The sequence below is a fragment of the Esox lucius genome, chromosome 14 (assembly GCF_011004845.1).
Source record: "Esox lucius isolate fEsoLuc1 chromosome 14, fEsoLuc1.pri, whole genome shotgun sequence".
NCBI classification, from domain to species: domain Eukaryota; kingdom Metazoa; phylum Chordata; class Actinopteri; order Esociformes; family Esocidae; genus Esox; species Esox lucius.
In genome coordinates, this window is record NC_047582.1 from 33,247,194 (window position 1) to 33,266,207 (window position 19,014).

At 45.3% G+C, this 19,014-nt stretch overlaps 1 protein-coding gene across 4 annotated transcripts in view; it reads left to right on the plus strand.

The window, feature by feature from the left end:
* Positions 1 to 19,014, plus strand: part of ezrb (ezrin b) — a 35,664-nt gene that overhangs the window by 7,966 nt on the left and 8,684 nt on the right. For 3 of the 4 annotated variants that reach the window (XM_010878408.5, XM_010878410.5, XM_010878409.5), the window contains exons 4-9: positions 9,085 to 9,180; positions 10,882 to 11,004; positions 13,445 to 13,596; positions 14,227 to 14,310; positions 14,955 to 15,101; positions 18,681 to 18,777. In XM_010878408.5, the coding sequence (XP_010876710.1) occupies positions 9,085 to 9,180; positions 10,882 to 11,004; positions 13,445 to 13,596; positions 14,227 to 14,310; positions 14,955 to 15,101; positions 18,681 to 18,777 (699 nt within the window). Of the gene's footprint in view, positions 1 to 9,084; positions 9,181 to 10,881; positions 11,005 to 13,444; positions 13,597 to 14,226; positions 14,311 to 14,954; positions 15,102 to 18,322; positions 18,402 to 18,680; positions 18,778 to 19,014 lie in introns of those variants that run through there. The other variant, XM_010878411.5, reaches the window with a different exon arrangement.

A 19,014-nucleotide genomic window follows, 5' to 3' on the forward strand; every position in this document is an offset into this window, starting at 1 on the left:
TGGACCCACTGGTTTCAAATAAATATTGTTTTTGCAGACTGGAGGTCTGCTTGAACCTGCATGTTTTTGTTCCTCCTCAACAAAGCCATAATGAGTCCAAACAGAACCACACTCTACATCGGGGTTTTCAAACAGGCGTCCCTGTTTGTAATGAGGGGTGTCCAAACTGCATGCAAATGGTTTTATTTGACTGAAGTGAGGCTGTAATCACACCCTCACCTACAGACCTGACCTGTAATCACACCCCCACCTACAGACCTGACCTGTAATCACACCCCCACCTACAGACCTGACCTGTAATCACACCCCCACCTACAGACCTGACCTGTAATCACACCCTCACCTACAGACCTGACCTGTAATCACACCCCCACCTACAGACCTGACCTGTAATCACACCCCCACCTACAGACCTGACCTGTAATCACACCCCCACCTACAGACCTGACCTGTAATCACACCCTCACCTACAGACCTGACCTGTAATCACACCCCCACCTACAGACCTGATCTGTAATCACACCCCCACCTACAGACCTGACCTGTAATCACACCCCCACCTACAGACCTGACCTGTAATCACACCCCCACCTACAGACCTGACCTGTAATCACACCCCCACCTACAGACCTGACCTGTAATCACACCCTCACCTACAGACCTGACCTGTAATCACACCCCCACCTACAGACCTGATCTGTAATCACACCCCCACCTACAGACCTGACATGTAATCACACCCCCACCTACAGACCTGACCTGTAATCACACACTCACCTACAGAGCTGACCTGTAATCACACCCTCACCTACAGACCTGAACTGTAATCACACCCTCACCTACAGACCTGACCTGTAATCACACCCTCACCTACAGAGCTGACCTGTAATCACACCCTCACCTACAGAGCTGACCTGTAATCACACCCCCACCTACAGACCTGATCTGTAATCACACCCCCACCTACAGACCTGACCTGTAATCACACCCCCACCTACAGACCTGACCTGTAATCACACCCCCACCTACAGACCTGACCTGTAATCACACCCCCACCTACAGACCTGACCTGTAATCACACCCTCACCTACAGACCTGACCTGTAATCACACCCCCACCTACAGACCTGATCTGTAATCACACCCCCACCTACAGACCTGACATGTAATCACACCCCCACCTACAGACCTGACCTGTAATCACACACTCACCTACAGAGCTGACCTGTAATCACACCCTCACCTACAGACCTGAACTGTAATCACACCCTCACCTACAGACCTGACCTGTAATCACACCCTCACCTACAGAGCTGACCTGTAATCACACCCTCACCTACAGAGCTGACCTGTAATCACACCCTCACCTACAGACCTGACCTGTAATCACACCCTCACCTACAGACCTGACCTGTAATCACACCCTCACCTACAGAGCTGACCTGTAATCACACCCTCACCTACAGACCTGACCTGTAATCACAGTCTCACCTACAGACCTGACCTGTAATCACACCCTCACCTACAGAGCTGACCTGTAATCACACCCTCACCTACAGAGCTGACCTGTAATCACACCCTCACCTACAGACCTGACCTGTAATCACACCCTCACCTACAGACCTGACCTGTAATCACACCCTCACCTACAGACCTGACCTGTAATCACAGTCTCACCTACAGACCTGACCTGTAATCACACCCTCACCTACAGACCTGACCTGTAATCACACCCTCACCTACAGACCTGACCTGTAATCACAGTCTCACCTACAGACCTGACCTGTAATCACACCCTCACCTACAGACCTGACCTGTAATCACACCCTCACCTACAGACCTGACCTGTAATCACACCCTCACCTACAGACCTGACCTGTAAACACAGTCTCACCTACAGACCTGACCTGTAATCACACCCTCACCTACAGACCTGACCTGTAATCACACCCTCACCTACAGAGCTGACCTGTAATCACACCCTCACCTACAGAGCTGACCTGTAATCACACCCTCACCTACAGACCTGACCTGTAATCACACCCTCACCTACAGACCTGACCTGTAATCACACCCTCACCTACAGACCTGACCTGTAGTCACACCCTCACCTACAGAGCTGACCTGTAATCACATCCTCACCTACAGAGCTGACCTGTAATCACACCCTCATCTACAGAGCTGACCTGTAATCACAGTCTCACCTACAGACCTGACCTGTAATCACAGTCTCACTTTCAGACCAGTCCTTTAATCACAGCCTCACCTACAGACCGGTCCTTTAATCACAGCCTCACCTACAGACCTGACCTGTTATCACAGCCTCACCTACAGACCAGTCCGGTAGAGTCAATGATATCTCTGGGAAGTCTTCTTATCAGAAGTTCCTTCTACAGAAGCTATATTGTCCATATGTAAGAGGGGCGTTGTTCTAAGAGCTAAGAGGTTTTCTGAAACTTATTACATTAGTGTGCATAGAGAGAAAGCCTGTTGGTCTTGATCAGATTACAGAGCAGTAGACAATATAGATGTCCAATTGACAGTATATGGAAGTGAATCATCCAACCGTTGTCCTTCCCAGGGAATCCAGATTGACTGTATGTCTGTTTGGGCCGCACCCTGACATCAAAGTCAATCGATTTTGAACAGTGTGTTTTTCTGTACAATGTGTTCAAGTACAAAAGTTTGTACTATAAGCTTAGAGGGACAATTGGAGAATGCTGGGTGGCAGTTCTTTTGATCAATTGATTGATTTGACCTTTTAAAACATGTATTATTCATTGAGATCTTTGAATCTGTTCAACTATAAGCCTGATGCTTGTATGATCCTTTAAAATATCACAAATGAATCCAGAGGCTATATATTTTTATTTCTGAGTATATCAATAGCTAAAGTAAACAGATACTGTGTTACGCTCCTGAATTTGGGGCTGTTACTTCTCAATTATTGCTCTATTAATGTGTGTGTAAGCTGCCATAAACTGCTGTGTCATCTCATAACACAAGATACTGTGTGCGTGTTAGACTAGGATTCTGATGCTGAAAGTCCATTGCGTTGAGCAGCTGACACCATCCAGGGATATCCTATCACTTCCCTGTCATACTAATATAGAAGGCATTGTGGTTTTCAATACACATAGCAAGAATCAGGATCTATGAAATCAAAGGCTTTAGCCCATTATTCTGATAGAGAAATGTCATCAGTAGATAAAACCGTGTGTAATATGTATTTACTTGATGTATGTTTAGCATTACTTTGGTCAGATCAAACCAGAGGAAATGACTGTTACACTTGAGTAGATATTTCTGTTCAGCATCACACTTGTCAGTGACTGAAACCACCTCTCACTTTGAGAACCACTGTCCTTGACTGGTGGAGCGTGATAGGCCGTGTGTCCGTCCAATGAAACGGGCGAGAACGAGACAGGCGTCCCGGAGGAGCGGAACGCCACTGCGACTGCTGGACTTGAACGATGTCCGACAACCCTCGGCGACCGTTTCGATTGGTTTGGGCCCCGGGCGTGGCTGCCGTGTGGCATGTGGCTGCCGGAACCTGGCGTTGATTGGCTGAGCTGCGTGTTGCGTGTGTGGCGGTCGAATCCCGTGCCACTGAGTCGCCTGTGAAGCAGAGTGAGCTGCATGACCCCAGTGGATGTAGCAGGCCATCATTCCTACATGGGAAGAGGAAAGGCATTCTCTGGGCTTGGCACAGCTACTTCCTGAATAACTTGTTTGTCAGTGTGTGTGTGTGTGTGTGTGTGTGTGTGTGGGTATGTATCTAGGGAATTTCACCTTTAGGCTCTCTGCAGAGGTATTACCATTAGATTCTGATGTTTCTCTGTAGTGTCATCAGGAATTCCTTTGCCTACATTTTGACAGGTGTCTACATGTTATGCGAGGTGTGCCTGACATCGCCGTGCTGTAAACAGTTAATCGCCACTTGAGGTTTCGGGCCAACGAATGGGTTGGTCTTGTGAACTTATCTCATAGCCACCTGTAGACAATTTTAAACTACAGTTTCCTCCAGCTAGCAACGTGTGTCTCTGAAAACTGATTTAGAAATGTGGCCTGTGGCAAGTGAAGCCGGGAATCCCCCCCGCATAGAAGGTCTCAGACACAGGCAGAAGTGCGCACACACTGGAATAACGAAAGACCCCTCCCCCCCGACACACACACACACACACTCACTACAACTGGCGGTTGGTTCAGTGGAAATGCTTAGTAAAAGCCACAGTGAGCTCATCCTTGGGTTTGGCCAAACTGTGGAAGATCAGCAGGGCTGGTTGGAGACAAATGGGGAACGGCCCGGTGGATGTCCCCCCTCTGTGGTGGACCACCTGATCCTAGCGGTGCTGCCAAGTCTCTCTCAAACCACCGGGGACGAGCAGCCCCGATGTTCCACGACTCTATCACAGACAGACAGTGATCGCAGCATGTCAGATGGCTGACGAGTCTTTCTGCTTAGCTTGAATGGGTTTTGCTCTCCACCCACTGTGCTTAGGTGCTCTTTTAGATATATACATATATTGACCATTGGACTCTCGCTGTGTCGTCAGTCTGCCTGTCTGCCTATATGCCTACCTACCTGTCTGTTTGTCTGCCAGTCTGTCTGTCTTTCATGTCTGTCTGCCTGTCGGTCTGCATGTCTGTACGATACCTGTCGACTCCCTCTGCCACTCTGGTACTTCCCATAGGTCAGCTGATGCGTGTTATGGAGCGTTGGCACCCCCCCCCCCCCTCCCCTCTTTCTCCTCGCGTCTGTCAGAAACCTTCCCTTGGATGTCTGACAGGAGCGAGTGCAAGGTGTTCCAGTCACTTCCCTGTTCTGCAGGGAACCAACAATGGTTTAGATGTGTTTTAGGCTGGTTCAATAGTTTATACAGCTTCAATTTATTTATTGTTTTATTCAGTCATTTTATCCCTGTCTTACAATGAAGTTAAGCATTGAGCAGATTATTTTCCCCGTTGTTTGGAATAGCGTGGAATAGAATGTAAATAAGCATTTCCCTATTAACGGCTACACTTGTTGCTATCAGCGTGTGATGAATAAAATGGAATTCAGGACAAAGCCAATCTTTTAGGCCACCTTCAGCAGGGTTCTTGGATCCAGTCCGAAAGCTAGCTGGTCTTGGTCTTTTGTGTTAGGTGAGAACAGCTAACATGTAATCTACCGTTTCATTCACTCAACTGTTTGTCTTCCTCTGTTTGAAAGGTTGGCTGAATGAAGTTGTTTTACAGAGTGGCACTCCCAGTTTGTAACTGTTTGGTGCAGAGTACACTCCAAATGAATGTTGATAGTTGTTAGTTCGGCCACATAGTCAGTCTTCAATAATTATTATGTTATTTGATAAAAGAGACCATTCCTAGGGGGATATTTTCATGGTTTTGCAGATAGACAAAGGCTTCTTGTTTGAGCTTATTCCTCCCTCACTGGGAAAAGGAATACTTCATTTAAATGCCTTTTCACTGAACCCCTCTCCCCTCCAACCTCTTTGGATCCGAGTCACCAAAATGCTATGAAAGAGGTTGTTTGTGCCCTGAAAACCATGGGACTTTGGTTCCAGGTGAGATGAAGCAGTCAGGAGCGATCTCTCGTTTCAGGCCCAACCACTCAGTGCTCATTGTTGTGCTAAAATCACATCAGAAGAGGAAAGGAAAAAAAACACCTCTGAATCAGCCACTCATCTCATGCGACCCTGGCTGGTTAGCGCCGACCTGTATTAGGCGCTGGCTAAGTAACTGCGGGGAGCATGATTTCATTTTAACCTCGGCCACTGGCATCAGATAGGAACAGGCTTGGCCGGAGTGCCTGCTTTGTGTGTGTGGTGTTAATTCAAACCGCTTCTCTCAAACAGCTAAGCTCTCCACCTGATTACGGCTTGGGGAATCTGGCAATGGCCCAGAAAGAACAGCACATGGTGACTAGAGGGTTTATGCCATTATTTTCAGTCCATGGTAGTCCTTGTTCCTGTTAAACCCACCCACAGGTGTAGTCCTTTTTCCTGTTAAACCCATCCCATAGGTTTAGTCTTTGTTCCTGTTAAACCCATCCCATAGGTTTAGTCTTTGTTCCTGTTAAACTTATCCCATAGGTTTAGTCTTTGGTCCTGTTAAACCCACCCATAGGTTTAGTCTTTGGTCCTGTTAAACTTATCCCATAGGTGAAGTCCTTGTTACTGTTAAACCCATCCCATAGGTTTAGTCTTTGTTCCTGTTTAATCCACCCAGAGATTTAGTCTGATACTGTCACAAGTATTGGGCCTTATAGAGAATAGAATGTCATGTTGCAGTCACATTAGTAAAATGGTTTTAAAAAACCTGTAAATCCACATTTGCTTGTTGAGGTTGAACAGGTCACCGGGAAAGAGAAGCCATCCTTACAGCGACAAGAGATTTCCCAGATCTAAAAGAGATCTACTCCTTCTCTCTCTACAGCCATCTCCTCACATTCCATTGTGCTTTAAACAAGGCCAGTCATCAATTACGCATTAGGCCATTAGGACTTCTTAGAAGTCCGACAAATGAGGCATTGTGTTCCAGATGAATCCGTCTTGATTATTGCCTTTGTCCGTAGCGGTTTTGGGGGCCTGTCAGACACTGAACGGAGAACATTCAAAGCACACGGAGGCCCTCTTGAATGACAGTACTCTATGTCTCTGTTAATAGAACGCAGTGCCTTTCGTGCCAGGATTGGGGGTTTGATTCCTGGGATGAAACATTCCTGCGAAACGGCCTATGTTGTTATCATGATCCATAGAAATGAATGAAAACACACATGCAAATATATTATACTGTATATATTTACTTATTGTTATTTTTCAACACAGGACATTGGGAATCAGGTAATTCTATAGAGACAGGTATGTAGAGACACAAAAAGAAGGGGCAAAGTAAGTCGGCCAAGGTGTTTGCCACAGCGCCATACTTAATGGCACCCTCTAGACCTAGCCTGGGAGTATAATGAAATCTATCCCTGTCTTGCCAGAAATGGGCCACAGCAAATTGTACAGTATTTCATCAGAACAACTACTGAATATACTGTATGAGGCACATTTATCTTCTTTACAGTTTCAATCAGTGTGAGTCTCTTGTAGAGGAGCTTCTCCAGGTCCCTGATTTATTTCAGTTGTCTTACCAACTCTGGCAAATTAATCTGGAACCAATTGGATTTAGCAAAACGGCACAAATGGATCCTGGACCAGTTGCAGATGGCAGTATAGCACAAATGGATCTGGAACCAATTGAAGTTGGCAAGACGGCATAAACGGATCTTGGACCAATTAGAGATGGCTGTACCACACAAACGGATCTTGGACCTTGCTAGAAGGAGCCAGTGTGCATGTAGGAGCCTGGGAAAGGTGTAATCCTATGAGGGCAGTCCAGATTAGTCTTGGTACCTGAGTATGTCATCTTAAGGACCAGCGTTCTGGGTCTCGCCAACAGGATGCCACAGGACTCAGTGCCTTGTAGATACCTGAGTGCCTTGTAGATACCGGATGCTTTGCTCTACATCATGCAGCACTGGCATATCGAAATGTGAAGGACTGATTGTTCCAGGGGATTCGGTTGATAAGACTCTGCGGGTCCAGTTTGATGACGTCTGAAGTGTTAACCGTCCAGAACCGGGTTCCTCTGGGCTCTGTCTTTATTGTTTTTAATTCTCTATATCAATCAAATGTATTTATAAAGCCCTTTTTACATCAGCAGTTGTCACAAAGTGCTTTTACAAAACACCTGGCTTTAAACCCCAAGGAGCAAACAACAGTGGTGTTGAATTTCAGTGGCTAGGAAAAACTCCCTAAGAAGGCCGAAATTTAGAAAGAAACCTAGAGAGGACCCAGGCTCAGAGGGGTGACCAGTCCTCTTCTGGCTGTGCCAGGTGAACTTATTAAGATTACAATTGTTGTAATTAATAAATGCATGTGGGCTGAGTCCAGAGTCTATTTAAACTTAGTCCAGGTCGGGAGCATGACCAGATGGACAAGGACAGGGAAACACGGGGGAGGGGGAGGTGTCAGCACCATGGCAACTGAAATTGTCAGGTATCGTCTTGATCTGCAACACAACCAGGAGGACTCTGGACAGGGACAGCCACGGGTCTTTCAAGCCAGGTACTTCGGAGGTGTGGGCCTCATGTCCTCCTAAGTTCAAAACGGGAGGAGACTGGGAAAATTCAGAAAATTCCTCATATCAACAAGAATTTATAGTGGAGAAGGAGAACTTAGTGGAGAAGGAGAACTGACCCTACTCCCCCAGCACAATAATATAGCAGCGTAAGACCTTGGGACTGAGACAGGGGGGTCCGGCGACACTGTGGCTCTATATGGGGGAGGCCCCGGACAGGGCCCAACAGGCAGGAAATCAATCCACCCACATATTAACAATGTTGAGACTAATGTTTCTTTGGCTTCTTTTTAGTTTTATGCTGACAACACAGTGATTAGCTGTCCTGAGGCGAAAGGGAAAAGGGAATTTGAAGAGCTTTGGTGTGACTTTATAGTGTGACAGCTGAAATTGTTTTTAAATGCTGATAAGACAATGAGAATAGTTTTTTTTCTAATTCTAAGATGCTCTCATGTCTACTCATCAAGCAGAACAAGCAAATGTGAAAGAATGTGGGACAGAGAACTGAATATATAATGAATATATGTACTTCTAATAAATCCACTTGCATTTAGGTCTGCAGATTTGCACATTCAACAGCTTTCACCTAAATCCTCTATTTACATCAATGCGTGATCCATGCAATTTTTGAAAGTGCTCACATCATGGGTTAGGATCAAGCCCTGACTCTTTAACCTACAGAAGCTACATCTTCATTTTATCACTCTGTTGTTGGATTGGATTAATTCTACACAGTAGAAGGGTTAGTGTTAGTTTAGCATTGTTGTTTATTCCCTGGTTTTATAAATGGCTTCCAAAGTTTGTCAGACCCCTAAAAAAATTCCATTCCATTAGTCCAAATCCATTTCCTGGTTCACAATAAAATATGGCATCTGTGTGTGTGTCTTGTAACAAAGATTTGTCTCGTCTTACTGTGTATTTCTCGCAGAGTTTATTAGCACTGCTGCCTCTGTCATTACAGGTGGTGAAAACTATTGGCTTGAGAGAGGTCTGGTACTTCGGGCTACAATATATTGATGGCAAAGGATACCCTACATGGCTTAAGCTTGACAAAAAGGTAAGGTTAATATAATCAAGATTTAAACCATGGACTGTAAATGTTTGACTCCATTCCTGAGACCAGTCACGTGTATTTCCTCGGTCTATACACACAGTTTGTTCATTTTGCACCAGACATTCTTGCACCATTTCCATTGTATGTTGTTTTTTTTAAATGGGTTGTACTTTCACACACCTTTGTTTTTGATGTCCAACCTCACAGTAAACTCACTGTGGACTAAATAAAAGGAATTATTTTTCAAGTCAGGATCAAATCCTGCCAACTTATTTAGTGCAGGCCCTGAGGAGTTAATAGGACACTAAGGAATAGAGTGCTGAAGTTCCCTTGACCTGTAACCTGTGACCTGTGACCTGTGGTGCCCACCCTCCACTGCTAACCGACTGTTGCTCCTAAGCCAACACCCAACCCAGAGTCCACATCGCTTTTCTCCGTGGAGTCGTTGTCGCGAGGCCACTGTGCCCGGAGAGCTACAGTGTGACCAAAACACACATCCTCGTCTGTCTGTTGATTGGAGTTCTGCCTGAGTTGTCGACGCCGCGGAATCTTCTGAATGTTTCCGATGTCTTTCGGATCCATAAGGTTCCGCTAACCCGTCAAACCCACCTTAGGTGTTGTGGGTGGACTTACATGGACCTGCAGTTTCATTTGTTCCAAGTATAGGAGAGCAGGTAGCAAATGAACAAATGTATATAAGAAAATACAAACAGATGAGAAATGAGCACACGCCCGTGATCAAAAAACAAGACGAACCCCAAACAAAACAACTGTCATACAAATGTCACTCAGCACATTATGGTAACTGACATAGAGGCCGATTTGCCCTGACAAAGGCCAGCGAGGCTTTTTTGGCTCTGAAGTCGCTTCCCTTTCTGCCGGCTGCCCGGGCCGGTTTGTCTGCAGTAATCTCGGTGCTGACTCGGCTCTGATGTCCTGCAGCCCTATCATCACAATGACTCCCCGGTCTGACAGGAATATTCCAGTTGTTTCGCCTCATCAAGATCATTTTCCTTCCTGTTTTGGAGCCACAGTGGGTAAACAACATTAAAGTTTTATCGGTGTCATGCATTTCACACATCCTGTTTTACAAAAGAATCTGACTCTGTGTTTTTTTTTACGGCGCGCCATGGATGATTTAACCCCTCGTCCTTTGCTACTCATTAAACTGGTAAACACAGGATATTGCACCCTATTCTCTTCATTGTAGTACTGTAAATAGCAACATGCGTGCATCCATAGAAATAGTTCAGAACCATTAAACGGTTTTAAAGTAAAACCCTGACCCGGACACCGGTGACAGAATAGTCTGCCATGAGTGCCATGTCATTTCCACCCTGAGGAAGTATTCGGAAAAGAGGAATATGAAAACCCTGTAACACCATACACACCAACTCCCACCCTGACCTCGCACACACACTCTCCTGGGGAGGGAAGGCAGTAGCGTCCCTGATACCTGGTCAGATGGACAGGTTTACTGGTGGGACTTTGACTGTTGTATTCACACAGTGTGTTTATCATGCGATCTCACAGGTATCTTCACTGTGTCCCTGTTTTCTATATAATGTGTATAAACTGTTGGGCCTTTGGAACTCAACATGATTGAACTGCATGGACAGTTAGTTGCCTTCTGGAGGATGTTGGCTCAGTAAATGCAATAATTAATGAGCGGACGATGATAAACGAGTCGTCCCTTCGTCCCAGGTGTCATCCCAGGACCTGAAGAAGGAGAACCCACTGCAGTTCAAGTTTCGCGCCAAGTTCTTCCCAGAGGATGTGTCTGAGGAGCTGATTCAAGACATCACCCAGAAGCTGTTCTTCCTGCAGGTAACAATACGCACACAGTCATACTATTCTTTGCATGGGGTGTAACAGTTTACTCAACGGTGTGTGTTGTGGATTTAAGGTCACATTCCTGTTTTGGAACACCAGGTAAATTAATTGGCAACAGTTGCTATGGTACATCATTGTAAAAAGATGCCAAAACATACCATGAGACATATAAACTAACAATGAGACGTATAAACTAACCATGAGACGTATAAACTAACCATGAGACATATAAACTAACCATGAGACGTATAAACTAACCATGAGACAGATAAACTAACCAAGAGACAGATAAACTAACCATGAGACGTATTAACTAACCATGAAACAGATAAAATAACCATGAGACATATAAACTAACCATGAGACAGATAAACTAACCATGAGACATATAAACTAACCATGAGACAGATAAACTAACCATGAGACATATAAACTAACCATGAGACATATAAACTAACCATGAGACATATTAACTAACCTTGAGAAATAATGTCTTATGACTCATGGTATACACCTACAGTAAGCTGAAACACTGCTTCCGCAGAGCTTCTGTCACGGTGTCCAGGGATTTTCCTGCATATAAAACTCAAAGGCGGCCGCCTTCCCAAAATCTCGCATCGCCTTTGTGTGTCGGCATGGTAAAACATCATTTTGCGCTCATACGCTAAATAGCTTACCAGTGTTATACTGCAGCGAGTGTGACCCTGTAAGATGAAACTTTTTTCATGTTGGCAGTGTCACCAGATGGGTAGGTTTCCCCCCCAATTGGGCTATTTTCAATGGACTTGGGCAAGTTGATTTACAGATAGGTTTGTATTGTAATATAGTGATAGCATGGATTTCACAGTTTATTGTCAATGACCTGGCAAACTTTCATACAGGACCTTATCGGTCCTGACGTCACGGAGATGAGTAACGTCGGAAAAACAAGTGGAACCCAGTTTTCTTTTACACCCAAGCATGTCAAAATATTTAAATAAAACGTAATAACGCCTAAACTACATCCAATCTGCATTACATTTGTTAACATTTCAGATGACGTCTAGTAGAATCAGAGATTTCAATAGAGTTTGTGAGACAAAGATGACTAGTGAAAAGACGATTAGATTATGTTTTCGGTGGCTCAGACATAATGAAGAGGGAATGATATGCTCTGTATGCTAGAAGCATTGTGGGGGCTTAGGAAAACAGCCAAGCAGAAACTATAGGCTGGATGCACTTAAATCCAAGTTAAGGTCTACTAGTCCTGGACTGGCAGAGAACAGAAAATCACATGACAATCCTACATATATAAAAAAACAAGATAAAATATGTAACTTGTTAATATGTAAATAATTGATTTATTGCTTGTTTTTTGTTTGCTTTTGTATTAGGGAGGACATTTTTGTGTACGATAGCTACTCACGTGGACATGGACAGCAGGGCAGATTTAACACTGTAATCATTTTCTTTTTCAAGTGGCCAGATACTATATAAAGTATATGACTGAGGGTGTCTGGTAGAGTGCGGGGTAGAGGGGGTTGGGGTACCACCTTTGAGAACTTTTCTGTCAGGAAAAACCCTAGTGTTCATTCTGCCAAACAGCTGCAAATATCAACATAAATGTCCAAATGGAGAAATTCAGCTCCCTCCCAATTTCTTGTGGTTGCTTCTGTTCAAAGAAAAGTAATGCAACAAAAATCTCTGGATTGCTGGAATGAATACAGTCCTGATGCGCTTCTGTGTGAGCCTAGCAGAGAGGGTGTGACTGTAGCCCATTAGGCCTGCCTGTCATCTCCCTCTCCTGGGTAAGTAATTGGGCCTTCACTGCTTGGCTCTGAAACCCTGGAGATGTGTCTGTAGTAAGCACAGCATTGCGTGTATTGGCCAATTCATTTATAACTGTGGCATGTGTTCGCTTATGTGGCGCGAGAAGTCTACTAGCTAGTTTGCTAATATTGGGGAAAGAGAAAACGTCGTAGCGTGGCTTGAATACCTATCTGCAACCAGCACCTAACACACCTGGAACCGTTGCAGGCTAATGTCCTGGGCCTGGTCCAAATTGGATGCTTCTGAATGCAAAGAAGAGACAGTTTTGGTGTCCGGGTTCATGTTGGCGTGAATGTGTCATCCTGACTGAGGCGTTGGGAGCTGTGCTCTCACTGACTAGTGTCGACATAGAACTCCCCATCTCTGTCCTTCACCAACGTTGTGGTAGTCTACAGCAAAGCCAAAATGTTCCCAAACCGAAAGGGGCGAATGACGACGGACAGCCTACAGTTGTTGTCTTCCCCCTTATTTTTTATCCATGAGAAATAAACCATCCAGTTCAGACACGCCTGCTGTTCTGTTTTCTAAATATATAATGTGAGTTCTCAAGTTGTCAGTGCTAATGGATCATAGTGCCCCTTACTGACTGTATTCACAAGGCGTGTGTGTGTGTGTGTGTGTTCAGGTGAAGGAGGGCATCCTCAGCGATGACATCTACTGTCCCCCGGAGACGGCCGTGCTGCTGGCCTCCTACTCGGTCCAGGCCAAATTCGGTGACTTCACACGGGACATCCACCGGCCGGGATATCTCACCTCGGACCGCCTGCTGCCCCAGCGGTGAGCGACCGTCCACTCCCACTTCAACACACACCCCGATCCAGGGCCCAGCGCGTGCGCTACGCAGGAGATAGGGTGTCATTTAGGAGGCATCTTAGTGCCCTATTTTCCACAGACACAGTGGCGTGAAGCATGCTACTGTGCTGGTCGTGTGTTCTGAGGTCCGTGCTGTGAGTTGGGACGTTGTCAGGAGTGTTGTTGATGCCTGTCCAGAGTGGAGCGATCACAGACAGGAACGCCGTCAGGACTTCCCTGTTGTCAGTCAGTCATAACATGACTATCTTCCTGTTATTAATGTACCATAACATGACTAAATCCCTGACATCGAGGTATCATAACATGACTATTTCCCTGTTATCAAGGTATCATAACATGACTAAATCCCTGACATCGAGGTATCATAACATGACTATTTCCCTGTTATCAAGGTATCATAACATGACTATTTCCCTGTTATCAGTGTATCACAACACGACTATTGGCAAATTAATTAATCACAATATGACTATCTGCCGGTTAGTTATTGATCATGACATGACGAGGCACGCATTATTGTCTGATCATAATTTGACTATCCACCTGTTATCAGTTGAACATGACAGGACTTTTCTCCTCCTCAACCACCTTTAGTGTTCTGGAGCAGCACAAGTTGTCCAGGGAGCAGTGGGAGGAGCGGATCCAGGTGTGGCATGAAGAGCACCGGGGAATGCTGAAGTGAGTGCCAGTCTCTCCATTGGTCTCTCCATTGGTCTCTCCATTGGTCTCTACATCTGTCTCTCCATTGGTCTCTCCATTGGTCTCTCCATTGGTCTCTACATCGGTCTCTCCATTGGTCTCTCCATTGGTCTCTACATCTGTCTCTCCATTGGTCTCTCCGTTGGTGTCTCCATTGGTCTCTCCATCTGTCTCTCCATTGGTTTCTACATCTGTCTCTCCATTGGTCTCCCCATTGGTCTCTCCATTGGTCTCTCCATTGGTCTCTACATCTGTCTCTCCATTGGTCTCTCCATTGGTCTCTCCATTGGTCTCTACATCTGTCTCTCCATTGGTCTTTCCATTGGCCTCTTCATTGGTCTCTCCATTGGTCTCTACATCTGTCTCTCCATTGGTCTCTCCATTGGTCCTTACCATGATGTTAAATCAAGTAAAACACACAGCAGCGGACTTCTGAGGTTATATGTGGGCGTCCCTGCCTTGAGGAAACGGGGCATTTGCATGAGATTGTCCTAGCTCAGATAGCAGTCATGATGGTTTGGTTTTATATTGATGAAGATGCCCCTTGCAGTCCATCAGGGCAAATCCAGCATTTGTCTCAATCCTGAACCTGTGTATTCTGCTCTCCACGTCTGACTCTGCAGGGAAGATGCCATGTTGGAATACCTGAAGATCGCCCAGGACCTGGAGATGTACGGGGTCAACTACTTTGACATCAAGAACAAGAAGGGAACCGAATTGTGGCTGGGGGTGGACGCTCTGGGACTCAACATCTACGAGAAGGAAGACAAGTAAGAAACAACCTCTGGTTGGTCATATTCAGGCCCAGACGCAGCTAAACATTTTGTTATTAATGATAAAATGAAAGGATTGTTATGTCCATCCACAACACCACGTAGTTCTGTGTTGATTCAAAACATTTTGTCTGTACCAGACAACAGAGAATCTGTTCCCTCACATACCAGACTTACAAAGGTGTTGTTGGATGCTTCTCGGAATGACAGTTGGGTTTGTGTTTGCACTTATGGGACTATTGCATTGCTACCATCAAGCCAGGCGAGCTAAAGCAAAACGCGGTTAAAATATTTCAAACCACCTACTGTTATCTAAACTATCCACTATTCTGGCTCCGCTGGTCAACAATACTGATTTGTTTCCCAGTTTATTTGACAGTTTTGTTTCAGATTTAACTACAGTTACTTTTCAGTTACTCTGTTACATTAAAGATAATTCTCAACAGACAATACATCAGGAATCTAGTTACCACAGCTCTCCCTCCTCTCATTGGTGTCTTGCATTTGGTTAGCTTTACTTGTGTCCTCTTGCCAGAGATCGCTCGTTGAATCAAAATAAAGATATTTTACGAGGCCGCTCGCGAGACACAAGCCCCAAATGTGCGATCTGGCGTTTACTACTCCTGGCGAGTTAAGAACACTGTAGCTGAAGTAGATTATGACGTCGTCCAGTTATCCCCTGGTTGCCTATGAAGTCAATGGGCTTGTAGTGATTGACATGCTGGCAGCACCGCAGACTGTGACATCGCTGTGTTTAAAGAGTATTCATTTACTCCCAAATGTGTCCTAATGAGTCTGCTTATTCTGCTGGGTGGGTGGAGTGGGCTGTTCTCATTTTCTGGACCATTCCATCGGTTCCGTCGTTCCTGACAGACTCCGGGGACCACAGCTAAAGGCAAAGGAGAGTAAATCACAGAGTACTATTTGAACCCGTGTGTGGCGGGCACAGAGGCCAGAGGAGGGTGTTCCGAGGGCTTTGAACTAATCCCTGGCTGGGTTTTGTTGTTAACAATGGGCAAGGCTCCCACCCTGGAGCGTCTCGTTCCGTTTGAACTCTCCCTGCCAGACGTCTACTGGAAGTAGTGTGGTCCAGGATAGCCCGGCCCAGTCAAGAAGCGAATATGGCTCCTTGGGCGGTTGGCGAGAGAGTGTAAGGACCCAGCCCCCCTGGAGCTCTCTGTCTGCCCCTGGCCACAGATGGCAGCGCTGGAGGTCTGTGACTTGACTCTGTCCTTTGGGATTTCCTATTGTCCTGTCATCGCGGCATGTGTCCAAACTGTCTGGAAGTTGTATGTTTAGTTTTAGATCCACACAAAGCACTAATTAATGACTGTCAGAGGCTTTTAAATGTTTACGGTTGCCATTGTTTCACACAGTTGATTTAAAGTGAATCTTAATTTAGCTTGGGAACACTGTTGTGTGTTCTGTAAATCTGTTGAACCGAGTAGAAAATAGGTCAAGAAAGACACAGCCTGTCCCTGTCTGTGTGTAGGCTGTTTGTGTCCTTGAGAGAGAGTGTGTGCGTATGTGTGTGTACGTGTGTGTATGTGTGTGTGTCCACTCTGGGGCTCGACAACAGAAATGCCTCTCTCCCACAGTGCCCTCTACTGTAACCATGGTGACGCTGACTGGTTTTTCAAGCTGTGCAGCTCTTAAGAATGCGGAGGCCAGCCTGAAGTGGTGGCAGACAATACCCAGCCCTGCCGTTGCCGGGCCTTCTGAGACTCAGATAGAGAGTACACAGTGGTCAATCTTTAGACCCTGCTGATACACACACACACTGGTCCTTTTGTGTCAAAATAGCCATCCTGTCAATGTTTTACTACTTCTTAGGTCCTCCTTAGGTCAAACACACACACACCCTAACTCTGTGTGCATGGGATTGACTGACTCAGACATGTACTGTTGGGTGACTTTATAGTGGGGAGGTGAGCTCCACCCTCACCGTTGATTCAGCCAATCATTATATTAACCAAACATAAACATGAATGTCTTCCTTTAAAGCGGAGCATTCAGTGTATCTAAACTCCACTACCAATAAGCCCTACATGTTGTCATATCCACTTGCCTTCAAACTTGGAATGTCATGGCTAACTGAGGTATAATCTTAAATTATGCATACATGAACAACATATTACCCTACACACCAAGGCCAAAAGGGGCTTTTTAAAAAAGAGTCCGTGAATACACCTCAGTGTACACGCATCGGTAAAAGCGTCTACTAAACAGCATAAATTGGATGGAGTAACTTAGAACAGTGTGTGCTAATTAATATATATGAGGCCCATAGGCCAGAATTACACCATCAAATCCTCTGGTAAACAGCACATTATTGGACGGTGTTGCCTCATACAATGTCTCTCGGATCAGTCGGACACACGCTACTCAGAATTATTAGCTGGTCCACATCTCTCACAAACAGGAAACCCTAGTTTCTGAAGGACGGGGAGATGTGACGCACGAGTGCTGGTTTCTCAGGTGAACCAGTTGAGGCAGTTGAAGGTTTTATCAGTGTGTCACTGTCAGGTGGATTAGTTCAGCATTCCTCATTTAGCTCTACACCCTGCAGGGCTTCCGTTAGCCAGCTCTAGAAGTAGAAGTATGGAAAAAGTATTGGCTGCTGGCCAATTTGTCCGGAAGAATTGTGAATTGTTACGTTTCCGAAACTTTAAAACTGCTCGTCAAGTCTACCCTATGCATAACTGAACGACTGCCAAATGCATCCCGATTTACAGTGTCCACAGAGGGGATTCTCCGAATAACCGAACAAAGGCCATCGCCAGACGCAGGGATGCTCCACAGATGAACTAGGCTCTCATCGTCTCGGGTACCGCGTGTTTAATAACACCAGTTGTTAGAATGTCCAGCTCGTAAAACTCTCTCGCCTAACCAAAAAACATCCCGATTCCCGAAAGCCGAGTATGGGGAAATGTTTTTCTCTCCTATAAAAACTGTTATGTTAACACAAGGTCCTACATTATTTTATTGAATGAACGTCATGGCTAAAATTGGAAAACAATCACATAGTGTTTTATTTAGTCAGTTGTGCTGTAGGTTAAATGTGCCCAGTCCAATTGTCAAATAACCGGGCAAATAAAATGCTGTCGGTAACATTGGATGGATTCGCGTTTTCCTAACGGAAGCCCAGCTGCGTCATAGTTGTGCGTGTGTGTTTGCATTCTGTTTCGCTACAAGGATACAGTCAAACTGTTAGCAAGGGAGATGGGGATGCCTTATTGTACTGTTCACACCGACCCCATACCTTCATTTGAGCGTTTTCGAGCTGCATCCGATTTTGTAATCAAAACTCGATTTTGTCATTACTAGGAATATGGTTACTTTAACATAATTAAGCTCAGGGTTGCATTCTCTGTCTGACGAATTTCATTTTGGATCAGTTTTCCCAATGTATACATTTAAACGTTTGTGCTGTTGGTTAATCATGTACACTTAATCTGTTTGGACCTCTGGTTACATATGTGTCCCGAAATGGAGAACATCTTTGAGGTCATCAACTGTAAAGAAAAAATGTCGAATAAACAAGGATAACTCTGTTTTGTCTCCTCTCCAATCCAGACTGACCCCAAAGATCGGCTTCCCCTGGAGTGAGATCAGGAACATATCTTTCAACGACAAGAAGTTCATCATCAAGCCCATTGACAAGAAAGCCCCAGTACGTTGCCCACTATTGATTTAACCCAGTTAAACCAATATTTACATATTTTAGCAGATTGACTTTCCGCAGTGCATACAGTTGTTTATACATTTGTTTTTTCTCCACCTGACCCAATTGTGGGAATCAAACCCAGAACTCTGGCCTGGAAATTTCCATGCACCACCAACTGATTTACATGGGACTCAGCCAACCCAAACCATCCACCATAGTTGTCACCATCAAACAGTGTCTTCA